This window comes from Streptopelia decaocto, assembly GCF_964273445.1.
Source record: "Streptopelia decaocto genome assembly, chromosome: 3".
Taxonomy (NCBI): domain Eukaryota; kingdom Metazoa; phylum Chordata; class Aves; order Columbiformes; family Columbidae; genus Streptopelia; species Streptopelia decaocto.
Window position 1 is genome coordinate 82397816 of NC_138656.1, and position 23661 is coordinate 82421476.

Sequence of the window (23661 nt, forward strand, 5' to 3'; positions counted from 1 at the left end):
AATTAAAAAAACAGCAAAGGAGAAAAACCCCACAGGTTGATGGTGCTTTCTATTTCTGTTTCAAGGACACCATTTGAGGGTTATCAACATGAACCAACAGAGTGACACAGCAGATCTATTAGGGGGGTGAGTCACTGACTACTGTTTTGTCTGTTCTGCATAACAAACTGGCAGTATCAGAACAATTTTCTAATGCAAATATAGTTGTGTTGTGAAAGAATTGTTTTTAGGCATGTATCAGTTTCATAGTAGCATAAATATCTTAAGAAACATGTTTGCATGCAGAAACCTTGTCCTTGCTGAGGAACAGAGGCAGTTTCACTGAATTGTGTGTACATCTGTATGTGATGAAGTAGTTTAAAAGCATAACCCAGTGTCTCTAAAAATGTCTAAGCTGTTCAATGTAGATACAATATAATATTCACTGGACATAGTGGTTGGTAGTAGTAAAAATGTTACTTATCAGGGTGGTCCTGTCTTTATAAAATTGCCTCATAAAGTACATTTAAATATGTGCAACTTTACTTTGCTTATTAGTCGAGTAAAACACTATGGAAACCACGGTTCCTTCCTACACAGTGTTGTTATTTCAGTAACTCTTTTTGTTAGTTCACAGATGCAAGTTCCTGTGTCACAAATGAGTAACTATTCTTTTGCTTCTCTTCAGTTACAAGCCTGTGGATAACAAGCTGATCTGGCTACCTCTGCGAGAGTCTTTTGAAGAACTCTTCTATCAGACCTTTTCTAGAAAGAAAAACCAGACGTTCTTGGGACACATTCAGACCTGCTACAGGCAGAAACGTTGGCGTGATCTGCTAAAGCTAATGCAGCATATTCATAAATCTGCGATTAATAAGGAAGCAAAAGAAAATGCATCTGGTAAGAGTTCAGACTGACCAAACACATAATTAGTGGTGAACTGGTGTAGAGTAGATGATTTTTTTTGTTGGTCGTTTTTATCTTTCCTCCCTCTTTGTTGCCTTCTTCTGGTTTCAAAAAATGCAATCTCTGTCTACAGCAAGACATTCAAAATACTGTTTGAATAGTGTTTTCTTTCTAATCTCTCACTGTTGTCAGCCATGTCTAAGAGTGAAGGTTTGTTTGTCTGACCTATGGTGCCCTTGATATCTCAACTCCACTCAGCACATACTTGTTTGCTGTGTTGGTGAGCAGTTCTATTTTTTTGTGTGGCAGTCTTCCATGTGTATGCACTCATACTTTCAGTCCTTGAACCTCATTAGGTCTCACAAATACATCCTATTTTAAAAACAGCAAACCAAAACAACAACAACAAGAAAAACTCAAAATCCAAAGTAATAGCTTTCTTAGAGTAGTAATGATGTTAAAAACTTGCTAGGAACTTTGTGATGGTTTTGGTTTCATTGTCAGTGATGCTGACTTGCCTAGTTCTTTACTTTGTTTTGTTGTAATTTTGTCTCCAAATATCCAATATACATTTTTCTTGTTATATGATTCATTTGGGACAGAGGCAGTATTGTTACTTGTCTGGCATGGAGTGGTTTCTGTTTCTAGACCTGCTGAACAAGTGAAGTTGTTGTTTTCATTCAGCGTGGGCCAAGTAAACTTAATTATGAACCTTGTCTCCCCTCTTCTTTTAACTGATGCTTCTGAATAGCCAGGTATTAAAATAAATGCCCACAATTTTTTTTTTTTTTTTTTTTTAAAAAAAGAGATTTTTGGAGATCACTTGTTGCAAGTACTGACAATCCCAAAATAAAGACAAACTGAGATCTGTAACTTGCAGAGCTACCAACTGAAGACATGATGCTGCATGTACTTCAGGCTGTAACATTAAACAAATAGCTGAAACATGTGCAATAGTAAATAATGTCATAACTGATAAGCAACAGTGCTTTTAGTGATACTGAAGCCTTCATTATTAATCTGTTCTGTCATAAAGTTTCTGAATTTGGATTTATTTTTCTGAGATGCCTGTGTCTCTGGGAATTGCAGTCATGTTGGAATCAAGTACAGCACAAATATTTTTTTCCCTGAACTAGGAATGAATAGCAAATTATCCGTACCCATATATCAATAGTATTCAGCTAAATTTTTAAAAGGAGAAAAAAGCAAAAATTTGTTGTTGTTGTTAATTCATGAGGTGTCATATGTAGAACTTGAATGTTTTCATTGCTCAGCCAAACTTACTCTTGTATTTTTGTGCTTGAAACAGCTTGATTAAACTATGGCTGTTAAACATTTTTGTGCTATTGTTCTGATGGTACAAGCTTAAATTTGTTTTGCTTACAGGCTCACCACTGAAGGAAAAGTGGGAGGCATTTGGTCTTAAACTGAATCATGCTCATCAACAGATGAAAATGACAGAAAGTGCTCTTCTGTTTGCATTTGTTGAGGTATTTAGAGATTTGCATTTTGATGCTAGGATGAATAAGGAGGAACATTTAAAAGACTTTGCAATCAGTATTATATAAATAACTTCCTGGCAAGAATCTTGCTGTTAAGTAAAACTTGTTACATGATAACTCTGTGGAGTGAAGTGTGCTACTGCAAGGAGGTGGTGGTTAGATGGGGGGAGGCAGAGGGAAATGTTTTATGCTAACACATTACTTCAATGCTGTATAATATGAATTAGGACTGGTATGATAAAATAATATCAGCAGTGTGTCATATCGTCTTTTCAAGTGTATGAGACTAGAAAAGACATCTTGACCAGTCTCTAGTAGGACATGTTCCTGCCTAGAGTTTCCTGTGAGGGATTTAATATTAAGAATCTCTGATGTTTATCTAGAAGTGATGTTTTTTTTTTAAATGCTTAAAATCCATGATGTAATATTCTAATATCATTAAGTACGATTAGGGGAAAGTATGATGGTTTATGCACGTTTGTTCCTTGTCACCCTGTTAGTATGAATATATGCTTTCAGATTTTGTGTAGTGTGTAAAATGTTGACCATATAATCATTTTTTTTAGAAATAGGACTGAATAGTTGGGGAACCTTTGACTTTAGCAGAGTTGTAACTAATAAGACGAGGAATTCCTCCATGAGGAATGTAATATTGTTTGTGTCTTTGTTTGGATTTCTTCAGATTAGCTTTCTTTATTCTCATAGTGTTACCAGTGAAGCTTATGCAACACAGTGATGGATGTCACTGACAGGCAGCATTGCACAAATAAGAGCTTAATTCTGTTACATCTGGTAGCTAGTAGTGGGGATGACTGTCTGACTTCTGTGACTTGCAAAATAATTCCTGTTGGTGAGGGAGAGAAGTAAATCTTCCGTTGCTTTTAAAGGCCTGGAGCTGCCATTTGTCTAATCGACCCATAAACTGCAAAACAAGTATTTCCAGTATACAGATACTTCAGCTGATATCACTGCTGGTGACATGATTAACAAATTGATATCATTTTTAGGGTACTCTGGCACAAGCAGTAAAAAAAGGAGAGTGGATTTTATTGGATGAGATTAACTTGGCTGCAGCAGAGACTTTAGAGTGCCTGAGTGGCTTATTGGAAGGATCTTCTGGGTCGCTGGTGCTACTAGACAGAGGAGACACAGGTACTGTTTCTGTGCTTGCTTATGCTAATATCTTGCTATCCAGCCTGTATGGCTCAAAATAAGTTCAGAACACTTACCATTAAAATGAATGTGTGCAGAAGATAATAATGTTCTTTCTAGACTTCATACTTTTTATATGCAAGAAGCTGGAGTTTTAATTCATTGTGGCTCAGGAGATTTCAGCATGCAGAAATTGTTGTAGTTTTTGCTTCTTTGAAACCTACGAAGAGCAGGTCTGTCTAGTGCCCTCAGTAAGCACTGCTGTCTCTAAAAACAATTCAAGGAGGGTGTTTGTGTGTTTTTGTGGTGTTTGTTTGTTTTTGTTTGGGGTTTTTTTGTTTGTTTGTTAAGTTGAAGGTAAGGGCACAGGACATGATGTTCAGTTGTTACTATTAGGAAAAGGTTCTTCACCCAGAGTGGGGTAGGGAGGTAGTCACAGCCCTAAGCCTGATAGTGTTGAAGAAGGAATTGAACAACACCTCAGACACATGGTATGAATTTTGGAGTTGTCCTATGCAGGGACAAGAGTTGGACTCGATGATGCTTGTGGGTCCCTTCCAACTTGGGACATTCTATGGTACTGTAGTAATTGTCTTTCACTGATCCTGCAAATACATTCTCCAGCTTGATGGATGTGGATAAGGCCTTTCATTTTAACAAGTCCTTGTGGGTTGTCTCCAGCCACCAGCTAAGCACCCATACAGGTGCTCACTCCTCCCACCCCACCATCCTCCAGAGAGAATTGGGGGAGAGAATAGGAAGAGCAAAAAAGAAAACTCATGTGAAATGGGTGATGCAAAGGCAGTCACTAAGCAGCTCCCACAAGCAGACCATAGTCCAGCCAGTCTCTAAGCAACAGCCGCCTTGGAAGACAAAAATCACCACCTGCTTCTTCCTTTACCCCAGTTCTTGTTACTGAGCATGATAATGTGTAGTAGGGAATATTGCTTTGGCCATTTTGAGTCAGCCGTCCCAACAGTGTCCTCTCTCAGCTTTTTGCTTACTCCCAGCTAAGTCACTGGGGGAGGGAGGGCAGAGTGGGGAAAAAGAGAAAGCCTTGATGCTGTGCCAGCACAGGTCAGCAATAACCAAACGCTGGTGTGAAGAAAGTTAACTGCATCACAGCCAGACCCAGTACAGACCTAAAGGTAAAAAATGCAATTGCTGCATATTATTTTCTGGAGCTACAGATAGAAACAAATGTTGTATGAGCTTCCAAGGCTGGGTTTTCTTCCTGGCAAAGGGAAACACTGGCCATTGTTCTGAAAGAGGCAAAAGGAGCTACAAGTTTAGGGCTTATATAATTTTTGAAATATTTTGTGTTGTTAAAACATCCTGCTACACACGCATAAATGTCTTGGTTTCACTTGCCTGTGTCTGTTGTAAAGATGCAGATATACTTCTCATGAAATTACATGGGGTTATTCTCTGAAAACTTTTCACCCTGGCAGTTTCAGAGAATGTAGTAGTACAGTAATAGAAAGTTAGCTTAGAAGAAATGTACCTTATTTAACATAATAAATATCCTGGGTTTACCATTAACCTTGTGTCTCTAATTTCTGTTTTCCTTTAGAGCCTCTTGTCCGTCACCCTGATTTTCGCCTGTTTGCATGCATGAATCCAGCTACAGATGTTGGAAAGAGAAATCTCCCTCCAGGAATAAGAAACAGGTAGGAAATAATAAATCTGTGACAAAATACTTAGTCACTGTCTTTGTTTCAGAGTTTAACTAGCTTCATGACTTGACCCAGTAAAGAATGTCTGCTTTGAAACCTGAGGATATAAGTCTGAATTCAAATTAACTTCCTGTGAGAGGTGTTTTCCGCATCATGTTGAAGGTCTTTTATGAAATAGCATCGGGAAAATACTTCTGTAAAGTTGCTGAGCATGAACAAATGGTCTAGCAGTCATGTAGAGTGTTGTCACTGGAGACAAGGGATTTATCATTCTTTACAATTAAGCTGTCAGTGCCTGGGAGTGCTACTGTGGCAGTTTATGTTCCTGATGGGAGTAATAAAGACAAATACTTTGTGTCTGTTTAGCAGCCTTTCTCTTGACAACTCAGAAGTGTTGATGATCCTTGCAAAAAGCTCTATATCCAGCCTTGTTTGCTTAGAAGGAAGGTGGCTTGCATGGTGGAGCAGATGTATGCTGTTCAAAGTATTTGACATGTGGTCTTCAAACACCTAAGCTGTGGCCAGGAAATTGGAGTTGTGGCAAGTCCATTCTTCCATACTTACTGTTCCTGGGTACAAAGATGATCTGCTTGTATTTGATGCAGTTTCCCTCATGAATGATGAAAGTTGCACATGTTGTCCCTTATCAGATTCATAAACACGGTGCAAAACTTTAGAGATGCACTTACTATATGTAACTAGTTATTTGCAGTTACTAGTGGCAAAGTAAGGCTTTATTGCTATTAGCTCTCCTTGCTTAGTAGTGAAAGGAAAGAGAGTGTATACAGAAGAAAGGAGACTTCATTCATCTTAAGTTTAAATGAACTTATATTTGCATTTGTCAAAAATGTCCACCCCTCTGAAGTAAATGATATTGCTTGGTTGTATTGGGTTTGCTGTGGTGTGTCCTGAGCCATTATTTGCAGTTGTATTGCATGGTATGGAAGGGCTGCAGACTCATATTCAACATCCAGTGCAAATATACTGGACTAACTAATGGTTAGAAAATAAGTTCATGAACTAGAGCTGTTAGTGTAGTGTACTAAATGTGGAACACTCTGACATATTTAAAGATACTTAGAACTTCAGAGTACATGTTTTGATGCTAGTTTTCCTTCGCTTATCGTCAAGTTTTCTCATCTTATCATTGCTGAGCTGTGTGTTTGTAAAAGTAGAAAACAACCTGTATATACTAGTCATGACAAAATTAGAATGTGTGTTTTATTATAAGTGTCTATTTTTTAAAAATAGAAATAACTAGAAGAGTCCACTTTGAAAAGTACTACTGCTGTTGTCAGTGCCCCAGTGTTCAGTCCATAATGTTTGGATATCTATCACAAATTGTTTAAAATTTTAATTAAAAAAAATTACAATGCTGTAGTTAATTTTCAGTCTACTAAGTTAAAATAAATCAGATAAGTTACTTAAAAATAAGGTATTAGTAATATGTTATTTTAAATTACTCTGGTTCTTAAGCCTATCTATAGGTAGTTTGGCAAGTTAGTCTTCTGCTGCTTACAAAATTTCAGATGTATACCATGAGGATCATATGTAACATTTTTTTAATGTGGTCAGATTTCTAAGTGTTCTGGATTCTTATAGGTTTACTGAACTTTATGTAGAAGAATTGAGAAATGAAGGAGACTTGCAAGTTCTTATAATGGATTATCTGAGAGGCTTGAATGTGAACAAAAATACAGTACAAGGAATTGTAAAGTAAGTTAATTATAATATCTTTAAATCCTTGATGGAATAGCTTACATGTAAGAACGTATGTAACTGTAATCTGTGTTAGACTGTTTTAGGAAACACTGTAAAGGTTCCTATGCAGCAGTTTGCACAGCCTTAGGAAATGGAAGATGGTAGACATCCATCCCCTTCATTCTGAAGGTTTCTATACTTCTGAGGAGGAGAGGAGATTTACTTTCTTTTATTCAGAAGTGCTTCTTTGGGTGGCACCAGTTAAAAAGCGTTATCATTGCAGTCCTCTTTCCCATCTGAGAGACTGAAAGGGTTTGTTTTTGTAGATCCTACCAATGAAAGTTTTATATTTATCAAGTTACCAGTTACCCTGGTTTAAGGTATATTATTTGACTGCGTTAACCTGAAGAACTGTTATATTCTTAGAATACTTCGTGTTTATAGTCTTTATGTCAAGCTCTCTCAAAAATATGGTCCTAAAACAGTTTGTTGCTTTGCTTCAGTGACTATACAGGTGGCAGAGTTTGGCATGGCTTTCCTAACCTGGAGCTTTTAGAAAAAGTGACAGTTGGAGATAAGTTTAATCAGTTTAATTCCTTAGAGCAATGGTCTGATCAGCAACAGCACTAAGTAACTGGAACTGATGTCACTCTTTATTTTTGCAGCTTTTATTTATCTGTGAGAAAGGAAGCAGAAGCAAAGCTGGTGGATGGAACTGGACACAGACCTCACTATAGTCTCCGTACACTTTGCAGGGCATTGAGATTTGCAGCGTCTAATCCATGTTGCAGCATACCACGCTCACTGTATGAGGTGATTACCTATGCTGGGGTTTGTTTCAGTGTATGTTGACTGCAAAGACTTTTTGGATAAATGATAAGCTTCTCCTCGAAGTATGATATTGAACAGAAGTGATGCTTTAATCACCTTTTTTTTTTTTCCCTAATAATTATTCATTTTATCACTGAAAATAACTCTTCTTCTTAGGGCTTCTGTTTGAGTTTTCTGACGCAGCTTGACAGAAGTTCTCACCCAGTAGTTCAAAAGCTAATTTGCCAGCACATAGTCTCTGGCAACATCAAAAGCCTTCTCAAGCAGGTAGGTAACTAAGCCTCTATAGAGCTGTTTGGTATTCAGAGCAGAATTTATTTTGATTTGCCTTCTCTGCCTTTTTCCTCCACATTTGTCCTGTTATTCATGTTGTAAGGAAGAAAAATACTGTTCCTTCATAAGTTTTTACTTCTGCCTGAAATGCCCATATGTTATAGTTTATTTGTTAATTTGAAAAAATATTGAAGTCTGATTAGTTACAGCATTGGGGAGTGTGGGCAGCTTAATAAAGTAACTCCAACTGTAATGCTTTCACAGATTTTTGCAGAGCTTTCACAGGCTTTTTATTTTTAGACTGAATGTAGAACATATAGATACAGAGCAAACATCTGTGTTTGTTTCTGATGGATAACGCAGAATTTCACTAGTTCTAGGAGCCCAGCATGAGTTTGCATGGGGGACTGGGCAGGTGGTATGGGGAAGCCAGTTGTAGGAGATGGGTGTTTGTTTCAGAGTAAACCACTTCATATTAGTAAATATGGATGAATATAAAAAGATAAAGCCCATTTCCTGCTTGGAAGTGTACCTCAAAATTCAGTACTAGGACTTTCCTGTTGCATTCTGTGACAAGGTGACAATGCTTACTGCAGGAGTGCTCAGAGATTAATTTAAAATGACTTCTGACTTCTTACAGAGCGTTGCATTGGTGTTACAGAGTTGTCTTCATTAGCAAATTGAAATTCATTTGTATAGTCTGTTATTTCTGTCTTGTCTCCTTAGCAAATACCCAAACCCCAAGGAGGGAGATTTGTACTTGTAGAAGGATACTGGATTTCAGCTGGGGATAAAGAACCTAATGTAGATGAGACTTACGTGCTAACCCCTTCAGTTAAGCTTAATCTGAAAGACATTGCCAGAGTTGTGTCTGCAGGGTAAGTCTGTTACAACTTTTTCATTTAAAAAAAAAAAAAAAAAAAAATCTAAGTTAGAGATGTTTATTTGGGTTTGAAGTGTTGGTGCCTTTCTAGCCTTTGTTTGGCATGAGTAATGTCCATTTTCCTTCTACTTTAAGGTTAACTTTTCATTAAATAGTGACTTGAGTTTCTAAATGTTTCTTGTCTCCTTAAACCACCTTACTGCCATACGTAGTTTTATTTAAATGATATTTTAGAAATTTGCAGTTAGAATAGCCTGCTTATTTCACACTGTCACGTAAAGCTTTCTGGGCAGCAGCTAGCACTTGGGCGTAAAGTTAGTTGTGTTTCCCTAGGTAGTGTATGATCTTGGATATTCCAAGTGAGCTAAGTGGTGATATTTTGGTAATATATTTTCATAATGTAGATCTATGAAAATTTCAAATAATGTCCATGTCTGGTATATGAGAATTATATGACTCTGCTTCTGAACCACTATTTTTATCCCTTTTAGGACTCACCCAGTACTGATTCAAGGAGAGACCTCTGTTGGTAAAACCAGTTTAGTTCGCTGGTTGGCTGCTGCTACTGGGAACCATTGTGTAAGGATTAACAATCATGAGCATACTGACATCCAGGAATATATTGGCTGTTACACATCGGATGCCTCTGGGAAGCTGGTATTTAAGGAAGGTGGGTGGGGATATTATATTTAGTTCAAATTCCCATCTTACTTGACTGCTTTTTTTTTTTCTTCTTTTCTGGTTGTCTGTTTTATTACAAAGGAGAGATGACCTGTCATAAAGTTAGTAGTTGCATATTAATGATAATCACATATGTGAATTTCCATGAATTCTTAAGTGTTCAGTTTTATCTCACCATAGTTGTTGTATTGGGCATAAAATAATTCAACAATTTCAACAATACTGTTGCTTCCATCTATGGATTAGCATTTATACTGATTGAAAGCTTGTTGCTATAAGTATCTGAATGCATGTTTGTTAGATTTAGTTTTGTTTATTTAGATGTTTAACTAGAACTTTTTCTGTTCCCTCCAAGGCATTCTCATAGATGCAATGAGAAAGGGTTACTGGATTGTTCTAGATGAACTTAATTTGGCTCCCACTGATGTTCTGGAGGCTCTCAACCGTTTGTTGGATGATAACAGGGAGCTGTTCATTACTGAGACCCAGGAGGTTGTCAAAGCTCACCCCCGCTTCATGCTGTTTGCTACACAGAATCCTCCAGGACTCTATGGTGGCAGAAAGGTCTGTATAATCTCTTCCTTTGAGTAGCTGTGACTCTAAGGAGTTAATCTGTGTTGTACAAAAAGTGTGATGTGAAAAGTTTCTGATGTGTGGCACAGAATTAACACGAAACTTTCAAGAGGCAGAGAGTTCAGGTGGCTGTGAAACAACTTTCAGTACAGCTGGGTTCTGTTTAGGTTAGTTGCTTATTTTGCAGATACTAAATTTCTAATTCATTTTGAGTAGTTGAGATTTAAGTGCTTTACTGAGCTGGAGTTCAGATATGTTATATTTCACTCAGCATTTCTTGTTCAAGAGCACTGGAGAGAGAGTTGACTTAGGCTATTGATGTGCATTTTTTACTGGTTTTGGCTGGAACAGTAAAATTTCACCATAGTGACTGGTATGGTGCTGTTTTGGATTTGTGACCAAAACAGGATGTCTTAGCTATTGCTGAGCAGTGCTTGCACAGTGTCAAGGCCTTTTCCGCTTCTTGCACTACCCCATCAATGAGTAGGCTGGGGGTGCACAAGAAGCTGGGAGAGGACACAGCTGGGACAGCTGACCCCAGCTGCCCAAAGGGATATGCCATGCCATGTTCTTGTGCCCAGCAATAAAAACTGTGGGGAGAAGGCAGAAGAGGGGGATGCATGGTATTTGTTTCTCCAAATAACTGTTGGGCATGATGAAACCCTGCTTGCCTACAGATGGCTGAACACCCTCCTGCTGATGGGAGGTGGTGAATGAATTTCTAATTTTACTTTGCTTGTGCATGCACCTTTTGCTTTACCTATGAAAGTTGTCTTTTTCTCAATCCATGAGTTTTCTCACTTTTACGCTTCTGGTTATCTCCCCAGTCACCTTGTAGAGGGGTGAGCAAGTGGCTGTTTGGTGCTTAGCTGCCTACTGCAGTTAAATCACAACATGTTTTAAAGCTCTTGTCCTCATCCAGGCTGTCTCTTATGCTTTCTTTCAATATTTATGAGTATGTGCTAATTTGTATACTATGACACTATTCATATTTTCTTTGGGTGTATAGGGGAAGATATATAACATGAGGAATATCAAAGGAAAAAGTTCAAGCATTAGTATCTTTTCGTATTTTAGGTTTTGTCCAGAGCCTTCAGAAATCGTTTTGTGGAACTACATTTTGATGAACTGCCAAGTGCTGAATTGGAAACCATCCTGCACAAGCGATGCAGTTTGCCACCTTCTTATTGCAGCAAGCTTGTCAAAGTCATGTTAGACCTGCAAGTATGAGTCTTTCTTCTTTTTATAGAAGACATGCAAACATGTTTCAGCACAAAGTAATAACAATACCTTTTTTTTTTTTTGAGGGGGGGGAGGAGTGAACTGGCAGATATTTAAAAACCTAAACCATAATTGATGGAAGAGAATACACTGAAGTACTTAGTTCAGTGGTTAAGATAATAGGGAAGGTGAGGTCAGATTTGAGAGAGAACTAGCAGCAAAAGAACTAATAACCAGAGGCCTTGGGATTTGATGTGTAGAATAATCCCTTGCTAAGGATCCAAAGTAGTGTTAGATTTGTAGCTGTCTTTGGGTCATACTAAAGTTGGTATTATTTTTAAACAATAATTTTGGATGTGTCCAAAGACTTCCGTGTTTAAAAAGCTTTCAATGCTTAGTATCTATCTAAAACTCACATATTTAAAAGGAATTGCAGCAGCACAAACCTGGGCACACTTAAAAGTGCTAATATACATTTTGGTGTAGAACCTAATCTTTGCTTGGATTTTGTTTTATTATAGGTACCTATTTTCTTATTAGTGTTTTTATTTATTATTATCTATATTATTTTGTTTCTGGTACCTATCAAACACCTGCTTAAGGTAATTTGAGTTTGGGAGTCATGACTCTACTAGACTTTTTTTTGTTTTTCTGCCTCATGCAGTTTGAAGAAGTGTCACATCAGAGAGTTGTGATTAGCTTTGCTTTAAGTATTCAAACAGGTTCATGAAAAAACAGCTCACGTTTTGTTCTTATGACAGTCTTACCGCAGGGGCTCGACAGTGTTTGCTGGGAAGCACGGGTTCATTACCCTGCGGGATCTGTTTCGTTGGGCTGAAAGGTACAGATTGGCAGAACAGCTGGAGAAGGAGTATGATTGGCTGCAGCATTTAGCAAATGATGGTAAGCAGTGCTATCTCAGTTTTTTAAAGTGTCTGTAGTATTACTTTCTAACTCTAGTTCTTAAATATAAATTTTTATTGCTGATTAACTAGGTAGTAATTGTTTTCTCTCTTCTTCTGTTCTATAGGTTTTATGCTTCTGGCAGGCAGAGTCAGGAAACAAGAGGAGGTGGATGTTATTCAGAGTGTCCTTGAAAAACACTTCAAGAAAAATCTATATCCTGAGTCTCTCTTCTCAGAGGAAAGCGTCAAAAAGCTACTGGGTGAGTTTCCTAGAAGGACGACACTTAGTAGTTGTCTAGATGTGACTGAAGTTGATTGATGGCTTTGTGTTGTGCAGCTAAATCCTCCACGCAGATGTCAGTGATGGACAGAGATTTTAACCATATTGTGTGGACTCAAGGGATGAGGAGACTTGCCATTTTGGTGGGACGAGCCCTGGAGTTTGGTGAACCAGTACTGCTGGTGGGAGACACTGGGTAACCATGCTTTTTATGATGCAGTTCTTTGTAGTGCTTTACCAGCCACCAAATGATTGTGTGGGCTTCAGCGCTGCTTTGGTCTGGGATATTTAAGCCTTTGTCATGGCAGACTTGCAAATGCTGTTCTTCACAGTTCTCCTTTGAGGGAAGCAATTGCGTCTCTTGCAGTGCAAGTCTTTAATGGGATTGTCTGCACTATGTATAATAACAACATAGAAATTATATAGAAAGTAGTACAATTGAGATGAGCTGCTTTCCCTGCCTTTCACAAGGTGCTGTGAAGAATCTTGCTGTGCTTCACTGGAGAGGCTGCTTTTGGGGAATTGTGATGGTTTGTTTGAAAGCCCATTTGCTTTACGTGTTTTAAGAGCTTGTGAATATAGACTTGCTGCTGCTTCTCCCCCCTGTCAATGTCTCATATGCTGTAAAGGAGGTTTTAGAAGTAGATACTGTCTGCTCTTGTGCTGGTTATAAATTTGGAGAGTAAATTTTTGTTGGAGAGAAGAGAATTAAAACACAAGGGAAAGGGAGAAATACATACATAAGTAATAAATGAGAACTCTAGGTACTCAGCAGTTTATTCCTTTGGATTTAGGCTTGGTCTAGACATGTAGCATCTCCAGTTTAGTTAAATCTTAGGCTAGTTGAGTGCCTGTACGGGCAGGCTGAAGTAAATTTGACTTGGAACCTGCAGAAATTCCTCAATGCAGTTATTGATTTAAATTTAATCAAAGGCATCTTGTGCAAGTCAGCAACAGTTGTGCCAAAAATGGCTTCACTTTACATACATTTTTTTCAAGGAAAGGAGCAGAAGGAAATCTGCAAGCTGGACTTCTGTGTTATAGCTCTTCAGTGAAAGTATGAATCCTGTCCAAAGTGTGCTGGTTTTCTTTTTTCATTCTTCCCTTTCAATTAAGTTACTTTGTTGCAGGTGTGGTAAAACTACCATCTGTCAGATCTTTGCAGCACTAACAAATCGGAAGCTCTACTCAGTGAACTGCCACTTGCATATGGAGACTTCAGACTTCCTGGGAGGACTCCGACCAGTCAGACAGAGGTCAAAAGACCAGGTTTGTCTTACATCAATAATAATTTGGATAGTGTAACCATGGAAGCAAAAAAAAAGCAATTATTAATGGTTTTTCGCTTCCTTTTCCATTTCTTAGGAGGAATCTGATAGTTCTAGACTTTTTGAGTGGTGTGATGGACCTCTTGTTTTAGCAATGAAAGAGGAAGGTTTTTTCCTCCTTGATGAGATTTCTTTAGCTGATGATTCTGTTCTAGAGCGACTTAACAGGTATGTCTAAATGTGTTAGTATTAAGTATCCTCAATGTGTCTGTTCATTATACAAACATGAGCGTGGTGAATCTAGCTTCTTCCAGGCACATTTGTTTCCTGGACTGAGTGAGCTGCTCTCTTAATCATGTAGGTCTTGCTGAAAGAATGAGTGACCCAAATAACACTATCCCTGTTCATGTTTCAACGTCTGTGCCAGTTTGCATTGTTTTTCTAATTGTCCTCCGTCTGGTAGAGGTGCTAGTTTTAATTGTAGTAAATCTTAGATAATTTTTGCTGTTTATAATGCTAATTACAGTTATGGAGAAAGTAAGGTAAGACAAAATGAAACTGCCTTGTCTTGCCTAAATTTTGATATCTTAGCTTATGTGAAAAAAATAAAAGGTACTTCGATCAAAAAGCAGACAAGTTTTCTTGACGTGATGTTTTTGAATGCTTTGGTTAGTGCCATTACTTTCCACTTGGCTTTAGGGTACTGCTGTAGACTGTTCTACACTCAAATTGCTGTATTTCATGGACAAATATGATGAAAGGATTCACTTAATTCAATAGCTTATGTTTCTGGATAAAGAAATTAAGAACATAAACCCTAGTTTAGTTGAAACAGTTTATACAGTATTTAAAGACAATTTATAGCATGAGTCAAGTTGGAAAAATAAATCTGAGTAAAATCTCCAGTTTACCATCTGCAATATTAATATTTTCAGCTTGTGAGAGAGCAATTGAAACTGATGGATCTTATCAAATACCAGAAACAAAATCTAGTTATTTTCCTCTTTTGTGTGTGTGTAAAAATTCATAAAATGTAAATTTAATGTAATTATCTGCTTGCAGCAGTATCCCTCATTTTAGTCATTCCACTTAGTGGACAAATCTGATGAGGAGCAGCTGAGGGACCCAGGGCTGTTTAGCCTGGAGAAAAGGAGGCTGAGGGGAGACCTTGTCGCTGTCTACAACTACCTGAAAGGAGGTTGTAGCATGGAGGGTGTTGGTCTCTTCTCCCAAGTAACAAGTGATAGGACAAGAGGAAATGGCCTCAGGTTGTGCCAGGGCAGGTTTAGGTTGGATGTTAGGAAAAATTTCTTAATGGAAAGGATCACCATCTCTGGAGGTGTTTAAAAGATGTAGATGTGGTACTTCCAGACATGGTTTAGTGGTGGACTTGGCAGTGTTATATTTGCCATTGGACTCTTAAAGGATCTTAAATGTCTTTTCCAACCTAAATGATTCTATGATTACCTGTTATATTGAGGTGATTAGCAGCTACTTTTTCCAAACCTTCTTGTGTTAAAGCTGTTTTTTTTCATTGTATCATTGCAGCTATCTTTCTTTCATAAAGTCAAGTTAACCTTTCTGTTTTGAGAGTGATACTAAGCAGTGTCTTTCTGAAGGGATAACAGTTTAAACTTTTAACAGCTTTTAGTGTACACAGAAGTACAACTAATAAAACAGGCAAACAAAACCTCAGAAAACAACCTGCTAGAATGCTTCTCAGAATGTATAGTCTGTCAGCTTGAAGTCTTGTTTTTTGTGCAGATTTGCTCTTATGAATATAAATTTTGCTGTTGCTTTTGTAAGAAGAGAACTGTGAGATGTGGACTTTATTAGACAAGTCTTTTGACAGATGATTTAAATAGAAGCTTATCAACAAGGTTCGGGAAGAGTTTCCTTTGAACAAAATCAGAAATGTTCTCAATTATGGAAGATGAATAGATTTTTTTTTTTTTAATACAAATTCTGGTGCAATGAAAGTTTAATCAGGCCAAGTCATGTGATTTTTGTTTGTAAGTGACCTTTTGAAATGTGAAATAAAATTTAATTAATTTTTTTTTAACCTTACTTTAGTGTTCTTGAAGCTGAAAAGACATTGGTACTTGCAGAAAAAGGTGGTCAAGATGATGAGAATAATGAAGTAGAACTACTAGTTGCAGGAAAGAAATTTCGTATCCTTGCGACCATGAACCCGGGAGGTGACTTTGGGAAAAAGGAGGTAAATGTGAAAACAACCAGAAGTACAACATTCATTTTCTGGTCTTATTAGTTCTTACGTGAGTGCAGGTCCAATGCAAAAATGCACTGGACCAATTCTGGCATCCAGTACTTTCTAGGAGGCAACTGCTTCATTGCTGTAAAGGAGGATTAGGTTGTACCTGTTTTCTGTGACTTCTCTGTGCTATCATTTTGACAATGTAAGCCAATACTCACTAGAATGTCAAAGAAAACCTCAGGCCTCTAAATACTCTAGGTATACTTGATATGTAGAATACTTTACACATGGGAAATGTGGCTCATGAAACAAGTAAATCCAGCTCTAACATGAGTCTGGAGCAGCATGAAGTTGTGTAATAGATTATTCTCCCTAATATTGTTCAGAAACTGACAGTTGGAAGTCATCTTGTCATTCTCAATATGAAAATTACATTCCAAAAAACTTTGCTCATTAAATGAAGTTCTGAAGTTCAGCTTTAAGTAACTAAAGACAGGTTAAAACAAACAAACAGGACCCTTTTTAGGTAGTGTTGGGAGCTAGGACTGAAAAAAAAAACAAAAACAAAAACAAAACAAACAAACAAACAGAATGGGGAAAAAAACAAACAAACAAAAAAACCCCACCACTATGAGCTTTTTCTACCCAAATGAAGGTGAGTGAGTACTCCATTTGAAGGGATTTCTACAGTACAGGACAAATCATTGTAACGCCTTGTGTTTAAAGGGGATTTATTTCTGCATTGTGTTTGTGCTAATGACTTTTTTCTTGACTAATTCAGCCAGAACATGAGAGGAATTACAGAAGCAAGTTGTAATTGAAGTCAAATTTCCATGTAGTAGTTTGCATCTGTAAACAAAGGGAGATTACATAGCTATAGTTTGATACATGTTGTTCTGATAGAATGAAATGGAGCTTTGGTGTTTGCAAACCCACTCAATTTCTTTCCATATTCTTTGGATGTTCTCATTTATCAGCCATTTCCTGCATTGATGCCGCTACTACAAATCTTAAAATCCACATTCTAGCCAAGGTTTTGTCACAAAGTAGCCCTGTTGAAGTTGGAAGTAAAGGCCTAACTTGGTCACTGTGTTTATTGTTTGCAAGTACTGTGGCTACAGGACTATCACTTAACTGCAAGCTTAAGTAACATGATGTGATGTAACTTGAATTGCTGTGTCATTCTGCTTGTTTGCAGCTTTCTCCTGCATTGCGCAACAGATTTACAGAGATATGGTGTCCACAAAGCAATGGCCGTAGTGATTTGGTACAGATTGTAAAACACAATCTCCATCCAGGATTGTCTCTGGGTGGCATAAACCATCAAGGTGGGTGTTTGTTTCTTGGTATTTGAACACTCTTAAAAAAAAAAAAAAAAAAAAAAAAAAAAACAAAACTTGGAAGCTCCTGAACTTTCCTCAGAATTTACACCACTGTGTTACTCTTTCATGTAAGTACTTTGGAGTTTGTTCTTCTCTTGTTGTGCATATTCCATGGCTAGCCAGAAGTACGATAAAAGCTATATTTACTTCACTGTTCAGATGGTTGAATTATCCTGAGACTTCAGTGCCCAACCTTCGTTTCAATAGAAGGTGTTGTAAGAACTGGCACTTCATTTTCTGCCAGAAGCCTCACTGTTAGCATTAATAACTTTGTTCTTTCTTGTTACTTGAATTTAGAAGGCTGTGTAACAACAGCACTATCAGGGACTTACTCTTCAGTTTTCCTGCCAGTTAGGATGTAGAGCACCCATCCACGTTACTCATGCGTTACAGCTCTGCCTACTTGAGTGATGCTTATTATACAGTGATGTAGTATATGTGACCAATAAAATTATTTGATAACACTTTTTTTGGGTGTTTTTTTTGTTTGTTTTTTAAACTCTTTTCAGGGGCAGACATAGCAGAGCTCATGATGGACTTTGTTGAATGGCTGACTAATCAAGAGTTCGGTCGCCAGTGTATACTCAGCGTGCGAGATGTCTTGTCATGGGTTAATTTTATGAATGTCTTGGTAGAGGACAAGGAGTTGAATTCTGCCAAGGAATACAGCCACCTTTACATTTCTCCAGTGATGTCTTTTATCCATGCTGCATGTTTGGTATACATTGATGGAATAGGATCAGGTAAGGTCTTTAGTGCTCATTCAATAGCAGAAAATATGAAGATATATATTTGTATACTTCTATATAGAATGCAAACAAAATACTTGGGGGCAGCATGGAACTCTTCTGTGAGAAGTTTTCACTTCATTTAACAGTATCCTATACTTCATGTGCCTTTTTTGTGTTTCAGTAGTAAAAGTCTGAATACTACAGGAAACTTAAATAAATTAGAGGTAGTAATAATAATATTACAAAGACTACCACACATATTGAGAAAGCCTGTGTTTTTTATTGAGTCTTCTGAGCTGATATGGTACTTAATTATGTGACCACATACTATTCTCTCTTTCTTACCCCACATGTCACCATCTGTGTGAGCTAGTCTATGTCATGTGCATAGCTCAGAATGCATCTTCGCATATTTGGCTGCTGGCGCAGCTGATAAATAAGAAAGATGGGCGTGGGGCAAAAGTGAAAAGTCACAAGAAATGCAGGGAAGGAAGACTGGGGAGGACTATGGCAAGGGGTCAGGATGATAGTGATTGTAGAAGAAAGGGGTTTGGAAATCAGGTGTCCTTAATTCTCTTGCTCACAGAACAATTTGTCCATGGTAAATGGCTTGCAATGGCAAGCAAAAGCACTAACATGAAATAACCTGAAACAAAATACTGCACAAAAATGGCATCTGTGAAGGAACTGAATTTCTTAATCATAAGATGAATGTGTCTAGTATGTTTGTGTAGCATGCTTAACTTTTCTAATTACAGGTACAACATCCTGCTCAGCTGATACAGCTTTATTAGCTCGTGAAAAATGCCTAACATTCTTATGTGAGAAAATGAGTCAATTCCTTGAGCTGACTGATTATCAGAAGAATGAACTAAAGATTTATGACAGAACAAAGGAGAGAGAATTTGTGTGGATGGACAACTTTATGGGAATCCACCCCTTTTTTATTCCAAGAGGCAAGAGACTTTGTGGGAGTGTGTGGACATTTGTTTTGTGGTTTTTGTTCCCAGTACTTCTGTTCTTTACTAAATCTAAGTAGGATACCTGAACCATTAAACAACAATCTAGAGTTTGTTTTCAAGCCTTAGAAAAATGCTTTTTCTGCCTCCAAGTGTGTTGGTTGCAACTCAGTTGCATTTAAGCAGAAACATCTGTTAATTGCTTTCTTTGACGTTTTAAAATTAGTGGATAATGGCCTAATATTATTGGATTTTTTCACCGTAACAAAACTTCTTAATTTTGACTTCTAATTTTCTGTCAGTTTGCATAGTTAGAATGTCTGCTAACTTCTACTAACCAAAGCTGCAGCTATTCCTGGCCTGTGTGTAAAGCATGGGAAGCAGGAATCCTGGGCACAGTGCTAAACAGAATGGAGACCAATGCCCTGCTTTGCTGTGACCTCTCAAAGATTCACTGCAATTTTTGCAGTTATATAGTCCCTGCATTTCAGTTCCTCATTTCACAAATTAATGCAAATGGAACTATCAAAATATTGCTTTTTACCCTTAAAATACAGTGATGGGACTAAAAAGCGATGACTGAGCTTTTGAGTTCAGCTGGTTAGTTTTTAGTACATGGAACTATGTGTTCCTAATGCTATAATAATAATTCATCTTTGAACATTTTGATATTCGTGGATTGTGTTAGTCATGCATAAAATTGTACAAGGTAATGCTTCTTTGTAAATTGCTTAGTTTCCCTTTGCTAATTAGCTCACAAAGGAAGATTCTCTTTCATACTAAAAAGGTATCAAGATGTGTAAGATAAATTAGTGATTAATGTCATGCATACCTGAGCGAAGCTGTATTATGGAATTTGGGGAATGATGTCCCAGTGAGCTATACTGGCTGGAATTCGACAAACAAGCTCTGTACTCTTTCTTTGCTGTATGTCATAATAACAATAGAGAAAATAGGTGCTTAACAGTGCACCCTAATTAAAGCATACTTCCTTCACAGAACTGGCAACATATGGAACAGATTAATACATTGTTCTGTAACATGACTCAACTGTATCCTTCAGTGCCAAGTTTTCAAAAGCTGCTTTTGAGTTTTAGAGCCACATGTGTGAAGGGCAAGGACAGATTTATGATTTTTTCAGTGATGTCTAGTTTGGGTCATGAACCAGGAAGTGTTGAAGTTTCGTGGCAAAATACATTGTATATTCACATGCTTTTTGCAAAATCCCACATAACTTCGTGAAGATGAGCTGGTCTGTGGGTCAAACAGAAAGTAAGTGTGCCTGATCTCTGAGAATGGGATACAGGCTGGGTCTCCATGGCTTGCTGTTGTGAGAAGATTAGCAATTAACAGACAGAATTATCTCATTTGGAAGCACACTTTCAGCAGCTCCAGCATAAAAATTCTGTTTTAATTGTTTTCTGGTTTACCTTTTGCTTTGTTTTAGGCCCTGTTCTCCAGAGGAACAGTGTTACAGATTATGCTCTAAATGCTGGGACTACAGCAGTGAATGCCCAAAGACTGTTAAGAGCCCTGCAGCTTAACAAACCTATTTTGTTGGAGGGGTCACCAGGAGTGGGCAAGACCAGTCTAGTTGCTGCCCTGGCAAAAGCCTCGGGAAACTGTCTTGTTCGAATCAACCTATCTGAGCAAACGGTAAAGTATTATCTTTCTAACTTAGTGTTTATGGCAGGGGGGAGGTTTTGTTTAACTTAAAAAGCATAGTTCTTTTTAACTTTAGCACTAAGTCTGAAATGTTAATTTTTCCTTCTAGTGTGAGCTTGTGTGAGCAAATGCCAATTCCCAGATTATTCTGTTATTTTCAAGTGAAGACATGAGTATCTTTGTCTAGTGAGTTTTTTATTGGCTTCTGCAAAGTTACTTCAGAACACATTTAAGCCTTTTTAGCTTTTCTGTCCTAATTTAATTTTTTGTTGTTATATGTAGTAGCTGGTCACTGGAGTCCTATCATGGAAAAACTTTTAGCATCTTGCAGTTACTCGAATTTTTCTTTTAATACCTACATTTTGGCTCTATTTAAATGGGAGGGAGAAAACATGAAGTGAATTTAACAAAGGCTACTTATGAACTTTAGTGGAGTTTTGTAATTTCTGACCCCCTCCTGATTGTCTTCTCCCAAAGGATGTGACAGACTTGTTTGGGACAGACTTGCCTGTTGAAGGTGGGAAGGGAGGAGAATTTGCCTGGCGTGATGGACCACTACTAGCAGCATTAAAATCTGGACACTGGATTGTATTAGATGAGGTAAGTTCAAGTTTGGGGCACAAATAAAATGAAATGTTCTGGAAGGACAAAGGTGATGATTTGGCATGTAGGATAAATACCTTTGAGGGCTGATGATTGAAATAAATTTTGCTTACTTTTAGTTTTGTGCATCTAGTGCCATGTTGAGGCTGATCATTCCGCTTAAGAGAAAAATGAATCTCCATCTGCTAAGTCCCTCTGCCCATTGGCCCTCCATAGAGGGAGCGTAAAATGCCGGCTTTGACTAGACCTCTTTTAGACAAGAGAACAAGGATCAAATCCCGGCATAAATTCATGCAGAAAGCCAAGGATAGATTTGATTTACATTTGAAAGTTTTTGGGAAGAGTGTCAACAGAAGTTTTGGTACACATGCTCTTGTATGGATATAATTTCACTTAAATAGAAGGCATTTTGCTGGGACTAATACACTGTGTTGTGTACTGATTTAATTGAGATGAAGAAGAGTTCCGTTTTGCCAGTGTAAGCTGTGCTGCCACCACAGGTTTGTTCATGTACCAAGTAGCAAGTGCTTTCCAGCTTATGCATGCACAGAGCTTGCTTCTTCAGTGTGCATACTAATTATTTCAGAGTGCAAAATCTTAAATTTTTTTAACTGTTTCTATACATTTTTTTTCCTATTGTGAAGAATACCACTTTAAACAACCATGATATTGAAATAACTCGGACTGCCTTAATTTAAAAAACAAGCACAGGAACAAAACACTCTGCCACGCATGTATGAACGTAGGTTTAGAAGCATCTTGAACATGCAGATTTTATGATGGAAAATTTTCTTATTGTGTTGAAAACACAGTACAAATAGCAAGTGCACATGAGAAAAGTGTTATAGCTTTGTTGCTCCAGTGTAATAAATCTAGCTGGAGGTAATAGCAGGTGACAGTGCTAGAACAGGAAAGAAATTCAATTTTACCTTCTGTGTATCCAAGACTAGAGATTATGCAAAAGTGTTTTGTAGAGCATTAATATTGTATCTTCTTTCCTCAGTTGAATCTGGCTTCTCAGTCTGTATTAGAGGGACTAAATGCATGCTTTGACCACAGAGCAGAGATTTATGTTCCAGAATTGGGAATGAATTTTCATGTACAGCACAAGAAGACTAAGATTTTTGGATGTCAGAATCCATACAGGCAAGGAGGTGGAAGAAAAGGTCTGCCAAAGTCCTTTCTCAACCGATTTACACAGGCAAGCTTATTTGTTTGGTTTAAACTATGTCATAATCCCATCTTGTAGTTTTCTGACGATATCAACACTCAGCATGCTCTTGATTCTACAGGTGTATGTTGATCCACTGTCAGCAGAAGATATGGAATTTATTGGGAATACACTATTTCCTGCTATTGATAAAAGTATTATTGCTAAAATGGTTGCTTTCAATAACAAGGTAAATATATATTTTAGTTTCTTTTGTGTAGAAGTAGGCAGAATGCAGTAAGATTAAAAAAGTTAAGTCCAATGTTACCTTTCCAAGTATTTTCCTAGACAAGTGCTTGGGTGAAAAAAGAGGAATGGGAATATATGCAGAAGAAAGTAAAGAACACCACTAAAACCCATCTGAATTCTTGTACCACTACAATCAGATTCTTGGTTGATATCTGAAGAGGCATTATTTTTCACGGAGGAGAATATATATTTATATAAGAAAGGCTTTGCTATACAACTGAAAACAATTATGGTTTGGTAGCTTGGTGAAGCGAGTTCAGAAATAATGATTTTCCTTCTCATGGATTATTCTTGAAGCACAAACAAAATGAGCTATATCTTAACAAGAACTAAAATATGTATTTCTGTTTCTGGTCAGAATTTTTAACGTGCTCTTTATTATGAGATGTTGTTAGTGAAAGTGGCATCTGATCTGTACAGAAACAGAAGCTTGTAAGGTTATGTGGCAGTGTTCTGGAACATTGAGTGACCAATAAAAGGAAAATATTTCCTGATATAATTTGTCTATGGCAGAGGACTTAGAGGTGCTCGGATATAAAATATTGCTAATATAAAAGGTTTTCAACAAGCATTGATTAAAAGCATTGACTTAGTAGCTATTTTGTTGCTTAAATAGTTCCATTTTGCACAAAATGCAGGATATAAAATTCACAGCAAGAATTTTACTCAGGGTCATGCTTCTGAAGTTGTGTTTGATCTTCATGTAATGAAACAAAGTCTAGTGACATTAAGAGAAAGTAGTATTGTTTGTCCTTACATAAAAATCTTTTATGGCGGCATCTTAGTGAATACTTATTTATAGAGTGCAAGAGTAAA

The 23661-nt window shown here is 37.4% G+C and overlaps 1 protein-coding gene across 2 annotated transcripts in view; it reads left to right on the forward strand.

Moving 5' to 3' along the window:
- Positions 1 to 23661, forward strand: part of MDN1 (midasin AAA ATPase 1) — a gene marked incomplete at its 5' end in the record, with an annotated part of 103001 nt that overhangs the window by 22754 nt on the left and 56586 nt on the right. For both annotated transcript variants that reach the window (XM_082047543.1, XM_082047544.1), the window contains 25 exons: positions 66 to 126; positions 668 to 879; positions 2272 to 2375; positions 3395 to 3539; positions 5113 to 5209; positions 6818 to 6931; positions 7582 to 7729; positions 7904 to 8014; positions 8747 to 8898; positions 9395 to 9573; positions 9940 to 10148; positions 11235 to 11381; positions 12140 to 12281; positions 12409 to 12543; positions 12621 to 12759; positions 13694 to 13832; positions 13929 to 14059; positions 15905 to 16049; positions 17245 to 17374; positions 17938 to 18171; positions 18918 to 19115; positions 20566 to 20774; positions 21261 to 21383; positions 22390 to 22587; positions 22679 to 22786. In XM_082047543.1, the coding sequence (XP_081903669.1) occupies positions 66 to 126; positions 668 to 879; positions 2272 to 2375; positions 3395 to 3539; positions 5113 to 5209; positions 6818 to 6931; positions 7582 to 7729; positions 7904 to 8014; positions 8747 to 8898; positions 9395 to 9573; positions 9940 to 10148; positions 11235 to 11381; positions 12140 to 12281; positions 12409 to 12543; positions 12621 to 12759; positions 13694 to 13832; positions 13929 to 14059; positions 15905 to 16049; positions 17245 to 17374; positions 17938 to 18171; positions 18918 to 19115; positions 20566 to 20774; positions 21261 to 21383; positions 22390 to 22587; positions 22679 to 22786 (3710 nt within the window). The remainder of the gene's footprint in view (positions 1 to 65; positions 127 to 667; positions 880 to 2271; positions 2376 to 3394; positions 3540 to 5112; positions 5210 to 6817; positions 6932 to 7581; positions 7730 to 7903; positions 8015 to 8746; positions 8899 to 9394; positions 9574 to 9939; positions 10149 to 11234; positions 11382 to 12139; positions 12282 to 12408; positions 12544 to 12620; positions 12760 to 13693; positions 13833 to 13928; positions 14060 to 15904; positions 16050 to 17244; positions 17375 to 17937; positions 18172 to 18917; positions 19116 to 20565; positions 20775 to 21260; positions 21384 to 22389; positions 22588 to 22678; positions 22787 to 23661) is intronic.